Source organism: Pleurodeles waltl, chromosome 3_1 (assembly GCF_031143425.1).
Source record: "Pleurodeles waltl isolate 20211129_DDA chromosome 3_1, aPleWal1.hap1.20221129, whole genome shotgun sequence".
NCBI lineage: Eukaryota > Metazoa > Chordata > Amphibia > Caudata > Salamandridae > Pleurodeles > Pleurodeles waltl.
In genome coordinates, this window is record NC_090440.1 from 1,971,632,975 (window position 1) to 1,971,652,094 (window position 19,120).

The window sequence follows — 19,120 nt, forward strand, 5'->3', positions numbered from 1 at the left end:
ACAAACAGCTACTGATGCTGCAGTGTATAGGAACCTCTCACTCTTGGATCGTCTGTCACCTTGCAGAAGGATCCAGAAAGACTTATTGGTGGTGACACTACAAGGTGTGTCCTAGGGCCTAAAGAACACCCTGATGTTGTTGGTCAGAAGCTGAAAGTCTCCCCTGACCTTTACTTAGCAGTAATGTATTCCTTGTCACCTGCCACCCTAGGGGCCTGAGAGAATTCCAGGCGCTGGTACGCAGACAGTAAAACCCAAATACTTAATTGCAAACTATGAAGCCCACAGCAAATGCTGGTAGTCGTGAAATTTAATAATTAATGTACATGATTTCAGACAGCCATATGATTGCTGAAAATCTTTTTTTTCCTCACATCTCTTACAGGGTGTTGCAGCAGTGGGATGGGGACTCCCCCAATGACAACAGGAACAAACCAGAGAGTGGTGATGTTTACAGTGGGTTCCCCGCCTAATAGCTCCACACCACCTACCTGTACCCACATGGTCATGAGAGCGAGAACGACTTCTGGTACGTCAAGGGTCATGATATCTTTCAGCATAGAGGTAGAAAGTGATGTGACATGAACTTGTGACAGACTTAAGGTAGGCACGTGCCCCAGAGATGCAGACAGGGCCAGGGGTAAATCCACCACTTTAGGCTTTACCTTCATGCAGTTGATGCTGCCACCTTCTTTCCTGCGTTTCAGAGGCAGCTGCAAGTAGAAAAGGCAGGACATTTGTGTAGGATTTAGTGCTCATAGGTGCGTGGGCTCTTTTTTTGTGGGCGTCAGCAGTGTGCATGATTATTTATGCAAACTATGCATGCCTTGTACGTTAAACCTTAATCGTAAAAGCCACATTTGGTTAGACCTCAGGCATGCGTGAGGCATTATGCAGCTCTGGGCTCTCATCTTTAACTGTACGTTTCACCATTTCTTTTTGGGATGGCTGCTGTTAGGCAAACTAAAAACCAATGCATTCGTACGAATCAATGAAGTGAAAGTCTGTGTTATAAGTACATTTCCCCTTCGTTCCAGTTGGTTCTAACAGCTCTGGGGGATCTCTGTGCTCCACAAGCGGACGGGTACACATTGGTTCCCCCCCAGCCACGTACTTGGGCTCCTCCCCGCCAGCAGCAGAGGCAGCACCATGTTCACGGTATATGTCCTATGGAACGTCGCCTCCTAGCCTGGAAGACTTCATCACGTTCGAAGCCCCTGAGCTACCGGAGGAGACCTTGATGGAGGTAACATTTTTTAAAAGTAGCCACACTGTGTTCTGTATTTGGACAGGAGGGTCTAATGTATTGTAGGCAGGCACTTAACACCCTCAGTGTGTGATGAAAAACAGTTTATACATAACATGATCGTTTTATGTTGAGGACTAGATGGTAGCAGTTAATTAAATGCTGGCTGTGGAGATGAGAATGATTTCACCACCACATTATTCCAACCATGTCTAAAAATTACTGTTGGCACCCATATTGCAGTTGAATTGGGAAGAGAGTGCTTACTTATGGTAAAGATCCAAATTGCGTTTCAAATAAGAGTTATTTAAATTTGTTTCAATAAGAAATTCACATACTGATTAATAGCCTTATTTCCTTTTTATGGTACCCGAGCCATACCAGCAGTAACTGTTGGCTATTTCTGATCTCTTGAATCATAAAATGTTATTGGTTTATTTCTAATACCTTTTTGTTATGGGTAACTAAACAGAAATTTTAAAATCTGAAAGTAGATGTTATTGCATTGTGGATGCATTAGTCACTTTAATTGATGTTGTATTTTATTGTCCTACTTTCATAAATGTGTGTGATAATATTTGGACCACATTTAAAACTAGTACTTTGTTGTAATGATGAAGAAAAACAAATAATCATTCACTTGGTGTCAGGAGCTTCTAACCTCATAGTTCTGATCAATGATTTCATGCTGCAGATTCCTCATCTTAAGAATATTCTCTAGGGACGCCAGACTGATCCTGGACCCATGTTCCCCTTGCATTAGCTCTCCAGCACCTCCAGATAGAGCTATACAACTTCAGGGAATACAACATCAGAGCATATAAGATACCAAAAAACAGCGTGGGTGCTAAATCCTGTTTCTCTGTGTTTCATAAATGCAGGTCCAGAACTCTTCTTGGTTCTTCTCTGACAAAATTCTTAAGCTTTTGACAGTGACTAGGTCACTTCTCCTGAAGGTTTCAGGTTCAAAACCCTGTTGTGGATGCTGTAAGAAGTTGTCCTTGTGATATCTGCACAACATCTGGAGGTGGTGTCTAGGATCCAAACACAACCCGTTGGCCTGCAGCACCTATTCCTCAATGCACCCGAAGGCCATCAGAGAACAGGAGGACAGGTTATTTTTGGCAAAGACCCGAAAGGATATCCTAGTGCAGCACTTCTCCCTTCCAAGTAAGACTCCTGGCAAGGAAAGATCTGATTCCAATGTTCACACTCATTTTCCCACCCTATGCAGGTTGAAGCCTACCCGCAGACCATGCTGGATATTTTCAAGGCTGCTCTGTTATTTTTTATGCCACCGCCCCATGCTTTCATACCCTGAAGATACTGAGGAACATTTTCAAATGACTCCCAATCAGCTGCCAGAAAAATGTCACACACTTCTTAGTCACAAGCAGGCTGGACTACCGGAACACCCTCTATGCCAGAATCAACAAAAGACAGCAGACCATTCAGAACTCAGAGGGCAGAATCACTCAACCTTCCACGCTGCACTCGCATCACACCACAACTGAAGGAGATCCACTGGCTCCCCGTATGGAAATGAGCACAATTCAAAATCCTCACCCACACTTTCAAGGCACTACATAACACTGTTTCAGTGTACCTTAACAGTCACATCTGCTTTCACAAACCTTCCGGACACCTCCACTCGTCAAGACTCCTACTTGCACACATCCCACACATAAGGAGTACCAGATCCGGAGGTTGAGCTCTCTCCTACATTGTTCCTAAAGTATTAAACAATCTGCTACATAAGCACCTGCTCCTCACTTCTTAGATTCTTCAAGAAACTGAGGAACTGACTGTAGAAAGCTGGCTGGCACCTATGCTACTTACACCTTATACAAGGTCCAGGTATCCCCTATCAGTGAAGTGTAGGCAGTATCTAGAAGCCAGGCTCTCTAGAGGTAGCTGTGGATGAGCACCTAAGGCTTATCTAGGAGACATGCAAAGCTCATGCAATACCACTACAGTCGCAGTACTTACACACAAGAAAAAAAAGCACTTGTACAAAAATAAAGGCACTTTATTTTTGTAACACAGTATCAGAAAATACTAGAGAGGCAACCCTCCAATAGGAAGTATGTAAATACACTATATATATATGTTCGATGGCATGTGTAGCTGCAGATACACATGCTGTGCATATGGATTCCGACATCTAGTGTTGGGCCCGGAGTGTTACAAGTTGTTTTTCCTCAAAGAAGTCTTTTTTTTTTTTTTTTTGAGTCACAGGATTGAGTGACTCCTCATCTCGGTCATAGTGTGCATGGGCATCGACTCCTTTGTTAGATTGTTTTCTTTCCGCTGTCTGGTTCGGACGTGTTTCCTCTCACTCTGATATTTTAGAATCGGAAAATTTACATAACTTTATTTGACCATCTGTATTTTTTTTATCGCGTTTCCATCTACAGTCGAGCCAATAGTACTGTCGAAAACCACAAAACGCCCTTTTGGGTGCACGCGTCCAACTTGGGCCTGTTCAAGCCTACCATGCCGAAGCCTGATGGATCGGACTCTATTCTGATTCTATCCTCAATGCCACGCAAAATTTCCTTATACAGATCAATACGTGGTATGTAATCTTTGTCTCTCTCCCGACCATCGAGAAGAAGACGGTTGTTCCAGTCGAAAAAGACACTGCATGACCGGAGACTTGAGATGGCGTCGAAAAATTCATAGTACGTTGACACCGTAGAGGTAGAACAGGCCAGGACGGCAGTTTCCATTCAGGACACTGACTCTGAAGAAGAATCGGGGGAAGATAGCCAACCAATCACTGCCGTTTAGCATGCGAGTACAACTGCCCCTACGCCCACTAACAAAAGACCAGTCAAGGCCTTGGGTGCACCACTGCCAGAGAGCCATGGTTCCACCCAAAAGAAAATAATCGGTGACTGACTGTGCATGATATTTCTTACTTTGAAATAGTACATACAGAGCCAACTTCCTACAGAGTCCAAGGGTTCCCCTTAGAGGTAAGATAGTGGCAAAAAGAGATAATTCTAATGCTCTATTTTATGGTTGTGTGGTCGAGCAGTAGGCTTATCAGAGGGTAGTGTTAAGCATTTGTTGTACACACACAGGCAATAAATGAGGAACACACTCAAATACAATTCCAGGTCAATAGGTTTTTATATAGAAAAATATATTTTCTTAGTTTACTTTAAGAACCACAGGTTCAAGATTTACAAACAATATTTTAAATGAAAGGTATTTCACTCAGGTATCTTAGGAACTTTGAATCATCACAATAGCATGTACAGTTTTGGCAAAAATGGCAATAAGCTATTTTAAAATTGGACACAGTGCAAAATTCAACAGTTCCTGGGGGAGGTAAGTATTTGTTAGTTTCACAGGTAAGCAAAGCACTTACAGGGTTCAAAGTTGGGTCCAAGGTATCCCACCGTTGGGGGTTCAGGGCAGCCCCAAAGTTACCACACCAGCAGCTCAGGGCCGGTCAGGTGCAGAGGTCAAAATGGTGCCCAAAACGCATAGGCTTCAAAGGAGATAGGGGTGCCCCGGTTCCAGTCTGCCAACAGGTAAGTACCTGCGACTTCGGAGGGCAGACCAGGGGGGTTTTGTAGGGCATCGGGGGGGGACACAGGTCAGCACAGAAAGTACACCCTCAGCGGCACTGGGGCGGCTGGGTGCAGAGTGCAAACAGGCGTTGGGTTTGCCATAGGTTTCAATTGGGGACCCAGGGGTCTCTTCAGCGATGCAAGGGGGGGGGGGGCTCCTCGGGGTAGCCACCACCTGGGCTAGGGAGAGGGCCACCTGGGGGTCGCTCCTGCACTGGAGGTCGGATCCTTCAGGTCCTGGGGGCTGCGGGTGCAGTGTGTTTCCCAGGCGTCGGGTTCTTTGAAGCAGGCAGTTGCGGTCAGGGGGAGCCTCTGGATTCCCTCTGCAGGCGTCGCTGTGGGGGCTCAGGGGTGTCAACACTGGCTACTCACAGGCTCGCAGTCGCCAGGGGGTCCTACCTGTAATGTTGGTTTTCCGCAGGTTGAGCCAGGGGCGTCTGGTGCAGAGTGGAAAGTCTCACGCTTCCGGCGGGAAAAGTGTGGTCTTTAAAAGTTGCTTCTTTGTTGCAAAGTTGCAGTCTTTGTGGAACAGGGCCGCTGTCCTCTGGAGTTCTTGGTCCTTTTAGATGCAGGGTAGTCCTCTGAGGCTTCAGAGGTCGCTGGACACTGGGGGACGCCTCGCTGTTGCAGTTTTTCTTGAAGTGGGGAGACAGGCCGGTAGGGCTGGGGCCAAAGCAGTTGGTGTTTCCGTCTTCTCTGCAGGGCTTCAGGTCAGCAGTCCTTCTTCGTCTTCAGGTTGCAGGAATCTATATTCCTAGGTTCTGGGGGCCCCTAAATACTCAATTTAGGGGTGTGTTTAGGTCTGTGGGGTTAGTAGCCAATGGCTACTAGCCCTGAGGGTGGCTACACCCTCTTTGTGCCTCCTCCCCGAGGGGAGGGGGGCCCATCCCTAATCCTAGTGGGGCAATCCTCCTTCTTCAAGATAGAGGATTTCTAAAAGTCAGTCACCTCAGCTCAGGACACCTTAGGGGTTGTCCTGACTGGCCAGTGACTCCTCCTTGTTTTTCTCATTATCTCCTCTGGCCTTGCCACCAAAAGTGGGGCCGTGGCGGAGGGGGCGGGCATCTACACTAGCTGGGATGCCCTGTGGCGCTGTAACAAAGGGGGTGAGCCTTTGAGGCTCACCACCAGGTGTTACAGTTCCTGCAGGGGGAGGTGAGAAGCACCTCCACCCAGTACAGCCTTTGTTACTAGCCACTGAGTGACAAAGGCACTCTCCCCATGTGGCCAGCAACATGTCTGGTGTGTGGCAGGCAGGCAAAACTAGTCAGCCCACGCTGGAAGTCGGGTATGTTTTCAGGGGGCATCTCTAAGATGCCCTCTGGGTGTATTTCACAATAAAATGTACACTGGCAACCGTGTGCATTTATTGTGCTGAGAAGTTTGATACCAGACTTCCCAGTTTTCAGTGTAGCCATTATGGTGCTGTGGAGTTCGTGTATGACAGACTCCCAGACCATGTACTCTTATGGCTACCCTGCACTTACAATGTCTAAGGTTTTGCTTAGACACTGTAGGGGCATAGTGCTCATGCACCTATGCCCTCACCTGTGGTATAGTGCACCCTGCCTTAGGGCTGTAAGGCCTGCTAGAGGGGTGACTTATCTATGCCATAGGCAGTGTGAGGTTGGCATAGCACTCTAAAGGGAGTGCCATGTCGACTTAGTCCTTTTCTCCCCACCAGCACATACAAGCTGGCAAGCAGTGTGTCTGTGCTGAGTGAGGGGTACCCAGGGTGGCATAAGACATGCTGCAGCCCTTAGAGACCTTCCCTGGCATCAGGGCCCTTGGTACCAGGGGTACCAGTTACAAGGGACTTACCTGAATGCCAGGGTGTGCCAATTGTGGAGACAAAGGTACAGTTTTAGGGAAAGAACACTGGTGCTGGGGCCTGGTTAGCAGGCCTCAGCACACTTTCAAATCGTAACTTGGCATTAACAAAGGCAAAAAGTCAGGGGGTAACCATGCCAAGAAGGCATTTCCTTACACTTCGGGTTCGGCTCCGTAAAAAGGCCACACCAGCTTCGATGCCAAAGTCAAGCAAATCTATCAAAAGCACCACATCCGAGCCAAGGTGGCGGCCACACTCTTCGGAGTTGAAAGTTCAACGCCCAGCTTCTGATGGATACAACTACCTGTGGATTCCTCACCTGATGAATACTCCCATGGCGCCAGCATTTGACGGAAATCTTCTTACTAGTCTCTGCACGTCGACGAGGACGTCACTCTAGCCCACGCGACGCCGTCTGACGTCATACAGGCAATAAGAAGTCCTCGCCGACGTGCCGATGACAGTTCCCTTTTTTCCGTGCATTCGAAACGGTTATCTTCGAGGGAGTTACTGTTACCTTCGTGGTTACAGTGTATTGTCTGCTGCGTAGTCTTCTCTGCGATAACAATGTCTCAGAGGAAGTCGGGTTTCAAGCCCTGTCGAGAGTGTGGGGGCAAGATGTCAGTTACAGATCCTCACTCCGACTGTCTATGGTGTTTGAGCTCCGACCACGACGTCTCGACTTGCGATTCATGTCAACACATGAATCCGAAGGCCCTCAAAGAGCGCGAGGCCAAGTTATTCATGGCAAAGTCAAAGAAGAAGGAGAAACATCATAAGAAGTCTTCTTCGCCAAGGTCTCACCGGCGTCATCGAGACTCCCGGCGCCGTAGAGACTCACGACGTCACTCCAGCAAGGAGTCTCGTTCGAGGTCACCTTCGGCTCGGCGTCGGAGGACTTGGGAGGTCAGCCCCACGGTCACGCCGCATCCATCGACGCCGTTGCCCTCTCCGGCGTCACCGACTTCACCTGGTCAGGCGTCAGTGATTGAGGTGGTGCAGCCTCTTGTGTTTTCTCCGGCGTCGCAGACGTCGAGGCCGGCGTCGGGGTCGCCCTCGATCCAGGCACCCCAGTATCCGGCTTTTCCCACTCCTGGAGCCGATAGTACCGCGTTTCTTAATGCGATGTATACCATCTTTCAGCAGATGGCTCCAGGAGCTGCTCCGGCTGGTCCTTCGGGGCCCTTGGCCTTTTCGTTGGGTGATCCTGCGCCTCTTCGGCCGGCACCCTTTATGCCCTTTCTCCCTTTTGGGAATGTGGGCTCGGCGCCGGTGCCGGCGTCGGTGGCCGCTCCGGTGGCTTCGGATGTTTCGGCCCCGGAGGTTGCCCCTCCGTCGAAGTCAGGATTTTGCCCTGTGACTCCGGTTGGTCCATCGGCTCCAAGACCTCGTCCTCCGGCTCCTGCCTCGGCGCCGAAGCTGCCTGTGGCGCCGGACGCGGCGTCAGATGCTTCTGGAGATCGGCGCCGTTCTTCGACGTCGGCGGAGGCCATGTCGACTCCGCGTATCGAGGAGAGACTTCATTCGAGGAGGCGTGCTCTCCGTCTTTTAGAAGAGCAAGAGTACCAGCGAGTCCTAGAGGAGGGAGAGATTGAGGACTCTGGAGACGGACTGCATGGTCTGGATACAGCCAGTGGGCTGGACACTTCCCCTGAGTGGGACCTTTCATCTCCAGGGGAATATACGGAGGAGGCGGCTTCCTTTCATGCTGTGGTGAGGAAGGCAGCGAGCTTTTTGGACCTGCCTTTGCCGGTGGCAGAGGCAAAGCAGAATTTGCTGACAGAGGTATTGCATCCGGCCTCTGCTGCAGCTGAGCCTCTCTTGCCATTTAATGAGGCTTTGCTGGATCCGGTGTTGGAGGTGTGGAAGAAGCCGGTGTCTTCCTCGGCCGTTCATAGGGCTGTGGCCAGGAGGTATCGAGCTGCACCATCTGACCCTGGCTTTCTCTCTAGACACCCTACGCCGGAGAGCTTGGTGGTGCAAGCCTCCTGTTCCTCAAAGTCAGCGCCTGGTTCCTTCCCGACGGTGCCTGGAGACAGAGACTCCAAGAAACTGGATGCGCAGTCCAAGAAAATATTTTCGTCATGCAGTTTGGCGTTGAAGGCCACCAACGCTACGTGCATTCTGGGGAGGTACATCCATGCGCTGATGGATGATATTTCGTCTTCATTCACGGAGCTTCCCCAGGGTCTTTTGGATGTGGTCTCGGACGCCCAGGCTGCCGCGACCCAGATTATCCAGTCTGGGCTGGACACGACCGACTCGGTGGCCAGGGCGATGGGCACGGCTGTGGTGGCAAGAAGACAGGCCTGGCTCCGAAACTCAGGGTTCTCTGCGGATGTGCAGTCGACCCTGCTGGACCTCCCGTTTGATGGGGACAGACTGTTTGGAGCCAAGGCAGATTCAGCCTTGGAACGATTTAAGGAGAGCAGAGCCACAGCCAAATCGTTAGGACTGCAAGCTCCTTCTTCCTCTGCCTCTTCTAGAATTTTCAGGAGGTTTCGGGGATTTGGGCGTGGCTCTTATTCCTCTTCCTTTCGGGGGAGGTTCCAGCAACCCGCCTCTTCCCTCCCCTATAGGTCATTTAGAGGGAGGGGGAGGGGTGGGGTCCGTACCAGAGGAGCCTCTCAACAGCACTCTGCCTCTTCCTCGTCCTCTGGAGGGGTGCAGCAGGGGAAGCAGCCTTAGGCTTCCACCGTTTCCCACTCACTCCTCTCCTGTAGGGGGAAGATTACAGCGTTTTCTCCACAAGTGGAAGTCTATCACAACGGACAATTGGGTTCTCGGCATTGTGGGAAAAGGCTACGCCCTTCCCTTTCGGGAGTTCCCGCCCCTCATCCCGCCCCGCCCATCTTATTGTTCAGAAGAACACCTCCTGTTGCTAGAACAGGAGGTTCAAGTCCTCCTTTCAAAGGGCGCGGTAGAGTTGGTCCCAGAGCAGGAAAAGGGTCGAGGTTGTTACTCAAGATACTTCCTGATTCCCAAAAAGGATGGTCAGTTGAGACCAATCCTGGATCTGAGGATTTTGAATTGGTTCCTCAAACAGGAAAAGTTCAAGATGCTGACCCTAGCACAGGTGCTTTTGGCGTTGAACAAGGAAGATTGGATGGTGTCTGTCGACTTGCAGGATGCTTACTTTCATGTCCCGATACTCAAGTCGCACAGGAAGTATCTCCGGTTTGTGGTAGGGTCGCAGCACTATCAGTTTGCGGTCCTCCCGTTTGGTCTTACTTCAGCACCTCGAGTCTTCACAAAGGTGATGTCAGTGGTTGCGGCGGAGCTCAGAAGGAAGGGGATAGCAGTATTCCCTTACTTGGACGACTGGTTGATCAAAGCCAAGTCCCCGGAGCTTGTGTCGCATCATCTGCAGTCAACAACCCAGTTGTTGTTCGACCTGGGATTTTCGGTGAACGTGCCCAAATCTCACCTGGAGCCCTCTCAGCGCCTCCTGTTCATAGGGGCAGTACTGGATACAACATTGAGTCGAGCCTTTCCTCCGCCTCAGCGGATTCAAGATATTCAGGAATTGGTTCCAATGTTTCGAAATGGAGCGGTAGTTCCAGTCCTCAAGGTCCTTCGTCTGCTCGGTCTGTTCGCCTCCTGCATTCTGTTGGTCACGCATGCTCGCTGGCACATGAGGGCTCTTCAGTGGTGCCTCCGAAGGCAGTGGTCTCAACACAAGGGAGATTTAGAAGGTACTGTCAAGATCTCCAGAGATGCTGCTGTGGAATTGAAGTGGTGGATTGCGGGCAACAATCTTTCACAGGGGAAGCCGTTCGCGCAGTCGCCACCAGTGGCCACGGTAATAACGGATGCCTCCACCCTAGGATGGGGAGCTCATCTGGGGGATCTGGAGATCAAAGGGCTTTGGTCTCCAGAGGAACAGGTGTTTCATATCAATCTGTTGGAGTTACGGGCTGTACGTTTGGCTCTCAAGGCCTTCCTCCCATCCCTTCGTGGTCAGTCGGTACAGGTCCTGACGGACAATACTACCACGATGTGGTACATAAACAAACAGGGAGGAGTAGGGTCGTACCTTCTCTGCAGAGAAGCTCTTCGGCTATGGTCCTGGGCAAAGGACCATCAGATTTGCTTGGTGGCAAATCATCTGGCCGGGGTCTTGAATGTACGTGCGGACAGTCTCAGTCGCCAATTCTCGGCAGACCACGAGTGGCGTCTCCATCCAGATCAAGTCTGTTTAATCTTCCAGATGTGGGGGTTTCCTCGGATAGATCTGTTTGCCACTCGGGAGAACGCGCATTGCCCGTTATTCTGCAGCCTCCAGTATCCGATGCAGGGAGCGTTGGGGGACGCGTTTCAGATAACCTGGTGCGACCAGTTGCTTTACGCGTTTCCCCCCATACCCTTGATTCCTCGAGTGTTGAGGAAAATTCGCCAAGACCGGGCCCAAGTCATCTTAATAGCTCCGGATTGGCCAAGGAGGGTATGGTACTCCGACCTTCTCCAACTCTCACTGTGCCCTCCGCTCCGTCTCCCTCTCAGGGCAGACCTCCTCTCGCAGTCGCAGGGGCAGGTTTTACACCCCAACCTCCAGAGTCTGCACCTACATGCTTGGAGATTGAACGGGGCAACCTGAGTTCCTTCTCTCTCCCGCCTGATGTAGTGGATGTTATCTTAGCGGCCAGGCGACACTCCACTAAATCTATCTACGCTAATAGGTGGTCTAAATTTGTTATGTGGTGTGGAGAGAGACAGATTGATCCCTTACATGCTCATCTGTCACATGTTTTGTCTTTTGCACTGTCTCTAGCGCAGAAAGGTTGTGCAGTAGCTACCATTAAGGGTTATTTGTCGGCCTTGTCAGCCTTCATTTGTCTTCCAGACCAACCATCGTTATTTAAATCCCCTATTGTTCTCAGATTCTTGAAAGGTCTTCTGAATCAATATCCTCCAAAACCATTCGTTATGCCTCAATGGGATTTGTCCTTGGTCCTGACTTTCCTTATGGGGTCCCCTTTTGAGCCTATGCATTCTTGCCCCTTAAGATATTTGGTTATTAAAACAGTATTCCTGGTAGCTATAACATCTGCAAGGAGAGTGAGTGAGTTGCAGGCCTTATCGGTTAAACCCCCTTATATAACGTTTTATGGGGATAAGGTGGTGTTGAGGACCAAGGCTGCTTTCCTTCCGAAGGTTGTTTCACCCTTCCATTTGGCTCAGACAATCACTTTGTCCACGTTTTATCCTCCGCCTCATCCTTCAAAGGAGGAAGAAAGACTACATCGCCTGGACCCAAAAAGGGCGTTGAGCTTCTATATCGACAGAATGAAGGATATCAGGCTGGAGGATCAGCTGTTTGTCGGATACGTGGGCAAGAGGAGAGGAAAGGCAGTCCACAAGAGAACACTCTCCAGGTGGGTTGTTCTTTGCATTAAAATCTGTTACTCTTTGGCAAAGAAGGATCCGCCTGAGGGCATTAGAGCTCACTCCACCAGAGCTAAGTCGGCCTCTTCGGCCTTGGCCAGGGGTGTTCCTGTGGTTGACATCTGCAAGGCCGCAACTTGGTCGTCCCTTCACACTTTTGTGAAACATTACTGTTTGGACTCTGAGGTCAGAAGGGACGGTCATTTTGCACGGTCAGTGCTGCAGGATTTCTTGGTTTGACCATTTAGGCACCCACCGCCGGGCGTGGTACTGCTTTGGGACTCTATTCATCAGGTGAGGAATCCACAGGTAGTTGTATCCATCAGAAGAACGAGTTACTTACCTTCGGTAGCGACTTTTCTGGTGGATACATTAGCTACCTGTGGATTCCTCACGGTCCCACCCGCCTCCCCGTTGCCTTTTTGGTCTCTCCAAGCAATCCTTGAGTGTGCTCCTTTTGGTCTTCAAAGTTGCAATACATTTTGCATGTATGATATTTGTATATATGTGTATATTTATATATAAATCTATATATATATTGGGTATATACATGATTCGTATGTATAAATATATTTATTTGTTTAAAAAAAAAAAAAAAAAAAAAGTTATATTAAATCTACAGCTATTTTATTGCAATGTTGTGTGATTTACAATATTAAGAGATGTTGATTTGCTCTTTCATTGCATTGGGTTATTATTATTATTCTCATGCACGTAAAAAATGTTGGTACTGTCATCGGCACGTCGGCGAGGACTTCTTATTGCCTGTATGACGTCAGACGGCGTCGCGTGGGCTAGAGTGACGTCCTCGTCGACGTGCAGAGACTAGTAAGAAGATTTCCGTCAAATGCTGGCGCCATGGGAGTATTCATCAGGTGAGGAATCCACAGGTAGCTAATGTATCCACCAGAAAAGTCGCTACCGAAGGTAAGTAACTCGTTCTTCTGAGCCAAAACCACAGGCTGGATCTTCGGTACCGAAAAACTGCTAACTTCGGAGCCGAAAAAAATATTCGTATACAGAGGAACAAGGACTTTTGAGCCAATTAAAGCAGAGCTCAAAGACATTCGATGAACAATCCTCTAAATTGCCAAAAAACATCAAAATATTATATTTCTGAAGATTCATACATTCATCCTATACTTGAGATCATGGGCGCCAAACAATCAAGGATTCATATCCACAAAGAGACTGGGAGGATCATTGCTTCACCTCCTCCAGAAACAAAAAGAAAGTTGGTGTTTCAAGAACATCTTGATACTGCTCCACCACCAGCAAGCAAAGATCTTTAAAAGGAAGGAGAAACCATTACCTTTGCAAAATTCTCCACCACAATCGCCACAACTTTCTTCCTCACCACCACCTGTTAGCCCCCCACCATTGCCTTCACCAACACACTCCCACACCTATCCGCATGGTGATACAATTGATCCCTGGGGTTTGTATGATCGAGATCCCATACCACTAAATGGCCCAGACCTCTATCCTTCCAAACCTTCACCACCAGAAGTTACAACAGCATACACACAGGTCATTTCAAGGGCAGCTGCGTACCATGGGGTACTTATGCATAGTGAGCCTTTAGAAGAGGATTTCTTTTTCAATACACTATCCACCGCGCATTCACACTACCAGTGCCTGTCAATGTTACCTGGCATGCTCAGGCATGCAGACGAAATATTTAAAGAACCGGTTAAATCTAGGATTTTAACACCACGTATAGATAAAAAATACAAGCCCTCACCCACAGACCCAGCTTACATCACGCATCAGGTACCACCAGGCTCTGTTGTCGTCAGTGCTGCCAGAAAAAGGGCCAATAGCCAGTCTTCTGACAAAGAAAGCAGGAAGTTTGATGCTGCTGGTAAGAGGGTAGCTACACAGACAGCTAACCAATGGTGCATCGCTAATTCACAAGCCTTGCTAGCAAGATATGATAGGGCACACTGGGAGGAAATGCAGGAATTGTTACAACACCTGGCAAAAGAACATCAAAAAAGGGCTCAACAAATTGTTGAAGATGGTCAGGCAATAAGCAACAACCAAATAAGGTCTGCTCTTGATGCTGCAAGTACAGCAGCTAGGAGCGTAAATACTTCTTTTAACCATACGTAGACATGCTTGGTTAAGATCTTCTGGTTTCAAACCAAAAATACAACAAGCAGTACTAAATATGCCATTTGGTCCTGAGGTTGACACAACAATCGAAAAACTCAGGAAAGAGTCAGACACTGCAAAAGCAATGGGAGCCCTATACACAACACCTTATAAAGGTTCCTTTCGTAAACAACATTTTAGAGGAGGCTTCAAGCCCCATCTACAGATGCTTCCACCTCCCAACCTAAACAAGGCCAACAGCAATAGCAAAGATGAGCATTTAGAGGCTCTTATAGAGGCCATCAATTCAGAGGAAAATTCCTGGCCTCAAAAAGTGTCACCAGTCCATCAAAACAGTGACTTCCTGAGCATACCACAGCCCCACACATCTCCTGTGGGGGGCAGAATGCAGCAATTCCACTCCCAATGGCAAAATATCACCACAGACCACTGGGTACTTTCAATTATCTGCAATGGTTATTGCCTAGAACTGATTTCTACTCCTCCAAACATTCCTCCTTCTTATCACAGACTTTCCCCAGAACACAACATTCTGTTACAACGAGAAGTACAATCGCTACTACTAAAAGAGGCAATAGAATTAGTTCCAAAATCTTAACACAGAACAGGGGTATATTCGCTATACTTCCTCATTCCCAAAAAGGATGGCACTCTCAGACCCATATTAGAACTCAAACCACTAAATCTATATATCCTGTCAGAACACTTTTGCATGGTGACTCTGCTGGGCATCATTCCACTAAACAAAAACAAGATTCCATGACTGCATTAGATCTCAAAGATGCGTATTGTCATATCCCCATATACCCAGCTCACCGAAAATACCTAAGGTTTTGTGATAGCAGGAAACCACTACCAATTCAAAGTTCTACCATTCGGCATAACAACAGCTCCAAGAGTAATCACAAAATGTCTAGCAGTAGTCGCAGCTTACCTAAAAAGACAACACATACATGCCTTTCCTTATCTAGACGACTGGCTAATAAAATCAAGCACTATTATACAATGTCAACAACACTCTCAATACACAATACAAACCCCACACACATTAGGGTTCACTGTCAATTACCAAAAATCTCTTCAGCCAACACAGGTTCAACCTTACCTTGGTGCTATTCTCAATACACAAATAGCCTTAGCCTATCCAAATACATAAGGGATACAAGCTTTCCATAACCTCATATCACAAAAGCAGTCAAATCAACATTACACTGTAAGGTTTATCATGAGACCATTGGTAATGATGGCATCCTGCAAAGCAATAGTACTGCAGGCAAGATTAAATATGAGGACACTACAAAAGTGCCTCTCACAACAATGGTCTCAAGCACAGGGTCAATTGCAAGATCTAGTGTTGTTAGACCCCAAGACGTACAAGTCCCTTCAGTAGTGGAATCTCAGCAATTTAATGAAGGGGCAGTCATTCAGGATCCTGTGCCTCAGACCACATTAACAACAGATGGATCAATGATAGGTTGGGGAGCTCATCTAAACAACCTTACCATACAAGGGAAATGGAACTCAACACAGTTAACTTATCACATAATCCATTTAGAATTGTTAGCTGTGTTCCTTGCCCTAAAAGAATTTCAACCCCTTCTCAAACATAAAATTGTCTTGATAAAAACAGACAATATGACAACCATGTACTATCCGAAGAAACAAGGGGGGGAAGACATTCATCTCAACTGTCCCTTCTAGCCCAAACAATTTGGAAACGGTCGATTCACAATCACATTTACTTACTAGCAGAATACATCCCCGGAATACACAATCAGCTAGCGGACCTGCTAAGCAGGACACACCAACAGATACACAAATGGGAGATTCACTCTCAGGTACTTCACCAGTACTTTCAAAGGTGGGGGACACCACAAATAGACCTCTTCGCAAAAAGCAAAAACTTCGCATCCAGACACTCACACCCTCTGTCCAAGGGCAATGCTCTATGGATCAAAGGGTCAGGGATATTTGCTTACGCTTTTCCCCCTCTCCCGCTAATTCCATTTCTGGTCCATAAACTGTGTCAAACTTCTCTCACCATGATACTCATAGCCCCCAGGTGGGCACAACAACATTGGCACACAACACTCCTAGATCTGTCTGTAGTACCTCACTGCAGACTTCCAAACAGACCAGATTTGTTGACACAGAACAAAGGTTGAATCAGACATCCCAATCCCATTGCTCTCAACTTAGCGATTTGGCTCCTGAAGTTATAGAATTTGGATATTTGCAACTTCCATTAGAATGTATGGAAGTTCTCAAACAAGCATGCAAACCTACAACTAAACAATGCTATGCTAACAAGTGGAAACGTTTTATTACTGTCAATCTAAAAATATTGACCCACTTACAGCATCAATACAAGATACTGTACCCTACCTACTTCATTTACAAAAGGCAAATCTACCTTTCTCATCTAATAAAATTAATCTTACTGCTATATCCGTATACTTACAAACTATACAACATACCTCTCTTTTTGGAGTTCCTGTTATTAAAGTCTTCATGGAAGGACTAAAACGTATTATTCCACCAAGAACCCCACCAGTTCCTGCTTGGAATCTAAATATTGTACTCACAAGACTAATGGGGCCACCATTTGAAACCATGCATTCGTGTGAGATTCAATTTCTAACTTGGAAAGTTGCTTTCTTAGTAGCAATTTCTTAATTAAGAAGACATATGCAGTTCAAAAGGATCCAGCACCCTCTTGGTTGATGCCCTATTTTGGGAAAAATATGGGTTACCAGGGAGGTGTGGACCCCTTATATTAATTAACCTCAGGAAATTATAGTTCATCAGCAAAGTATTGGTAAGCCCATTTTGCTAGAAAATTAGTCCCTAACTTCACATCAGAATTATTGTTATTAAGTTAGCATGTTCAGCCAAGTTAGTGATTCAATAAGATTTTATTTCCAAGTGCATGGATGAAAGACAGAGCATCGCTAGGGCACACATGGATGAGAGACTAGCGCAAACATGTGTTTCGCACCCTAGTGGTTCATCAACCTGGGGCTTTCCCAAGGCAATTCAGGTATTTATTAAATCAATTCTTTAGGGAGCTTCTTGATCACATTACGTCAAGGAACAGGTCGATAATTATCCCGTAAAATAAGGGACGCTACTTCACTCAACACAGTCAAAACATACTGACAGAAGGCAAAAAGTGGGGGTAACCATGCCAAAAAATAGAGTACTTTCCTACAACCACGCTGCTCCTGATTCCCAAAAATGGAATTTGTTTCGAGGAAGAGCTTGCCTTAGATACACCACAGCATCCAGTGCCTTTGAGCCATCAGAACAAGACTACAAGCCCTCCTTCACAGCATCACACTCCCAGACTCCACTGTCCTCCTCCACCAGTGTCGCAGCCCCCACATGCACCAACCCTTAATCTCCACCAAAATCTCCTGAGAGATCGTTCCATACCTCTTCTGACCCAGGTAGCCCATATTGGGAGGAGAGACCCTTATGACTAGCCTGCTGGGGCAGGAGGCGTGGATACCCCTTGACTCTGCAGATGATCCATATCTTGAGCCCTACCCAGCCAAACCTTCTCTGCCAGATGATGCCACCGTTAGGTCGACATGCATTATAATACAGGTCGAGGATGACTTTTTGGTTGACACCCTATTGCAGACAGAATGTATTGTCTAACTCTTGACGTGCATGTTCAAATTGGTCCGTGACAGCTTCTAGGACCTGGTTAGGGCTAAGGTGATCACGTCACAGTTCAAAAAGAAGCTCACGGTTTCTCCATTGACCACATCTAGATCAGAGGCAATGTTCCCGCTGACTCTGTAGTGGTCCATATTGCAAGGAAGTAAGCCTCTGCCCAGACAGCAAGCGACTCTACACCTCTTTACCCCCTATATAAGAGTAAATGCCTCAACACTGTAGTCAAAGGTGTAGTTGTAGGTGCAACTATTCACTGGCGAATCACCAAGTCAGTGGGCCTCCTGTTGAGATTTGGCAGATATAATTTTGAAGAAATGGAGGCCCTAGTGTGGCACTTGCTGGGGACATACCAAAAGAGGAGTGAGGAGCAAATTGTGAAGGAAAAGATAATTTCCAATGTGAATATTAATTGTACATTAGAAAACACGGATACTGCTTCTTGCAGTATTAATACCAAATCCTACTGTACCTCAACGTATGGCATTGTATCTCAGGTTTCAAACTGGAGGTCCAACAACACCACCTTAACGTTCCATTCAAAAGGGAATGTTTCTTTGATCTACAGGTGAACGAGATGTTAAAGAAATTCAAAAAGGCCACTGAGATTGGAGAGTCCTTGGATGCCCTTCAGTCTGTGACACAGAAGAGCATTTTTCGCAGACATTAGTCTGATAGGCTGGAGCAAGACCACACTCTTGGGGCAGGCACAGTTTTATCAATGCCATCACAGGCCTTTCACAAGTCCCAGGCAGGTGGAAACTTTTTGAGGGGAGATTACAGGGGCAAAAATGACAAGGGAAGGGATAGAGGCAGCTCTGGTAAAGGAGTTACTGTCTCCAATCAGTGACTCCTCCATGATCCTAACCTAACCACACAACTTTCTGGTGGAGGAGAGTAAGCAAACTCCATTCTCACTGGGGGTGGAAGGGTGGTAATTACCTCAGATCAGTGGGTACTAGCAGTGGTTCAGCAGAGTTAATTGCTCATTCCAAAGAAAGATTGCTCCCTCTGGCCCATCGTAGACCTGAGGCACATGTTGCATCTTTCCGAACCACTTTCATATGACAACTCTGCAGAACGTCAGCCTGTTGCTCCTTTAGGCAGGCTTAATGATGGAGTTAGAGCTCAAGAATGCTTACTTCCACATCCCCATCCACCCTGCCCATCACCAGTATCTTCTGTTTGTTGTAAGTGGACAGCACTACCAATTCACAGTTCTACAATTCACAGTCATTAGTGGCCATCTCTGAAGAGTGGGCATCCATCTCTTCC

At 47.4% G+C, this 19,120-nt stretch overlaps 1 protein-coding gene across 1 annotated transcript in view; it reads left to right on the top strand.

Annotated features, from left to right (window-relative positions):
* ULK2 (unc-51 like autophagy activating kinase 2) overlaps positions 1–19,120 on the top strand; it is a 360,264-nt gene that overhangs the window by 295,720 nt on the left and 45,424 nt on the right. The window contains exons 21-22 of the mRNA XM_069226356.1: positions 386–529; positions 1,038–1,246. Of these exons, the coding sequence (XP_069082457.1) occupies positions 386–529; positions 1,038–1,246 (353 nt within the window). The remainder of the gene's footprint in view (positions 1–385; positions 530–1,037; positions 1,247–19,120) is intronic.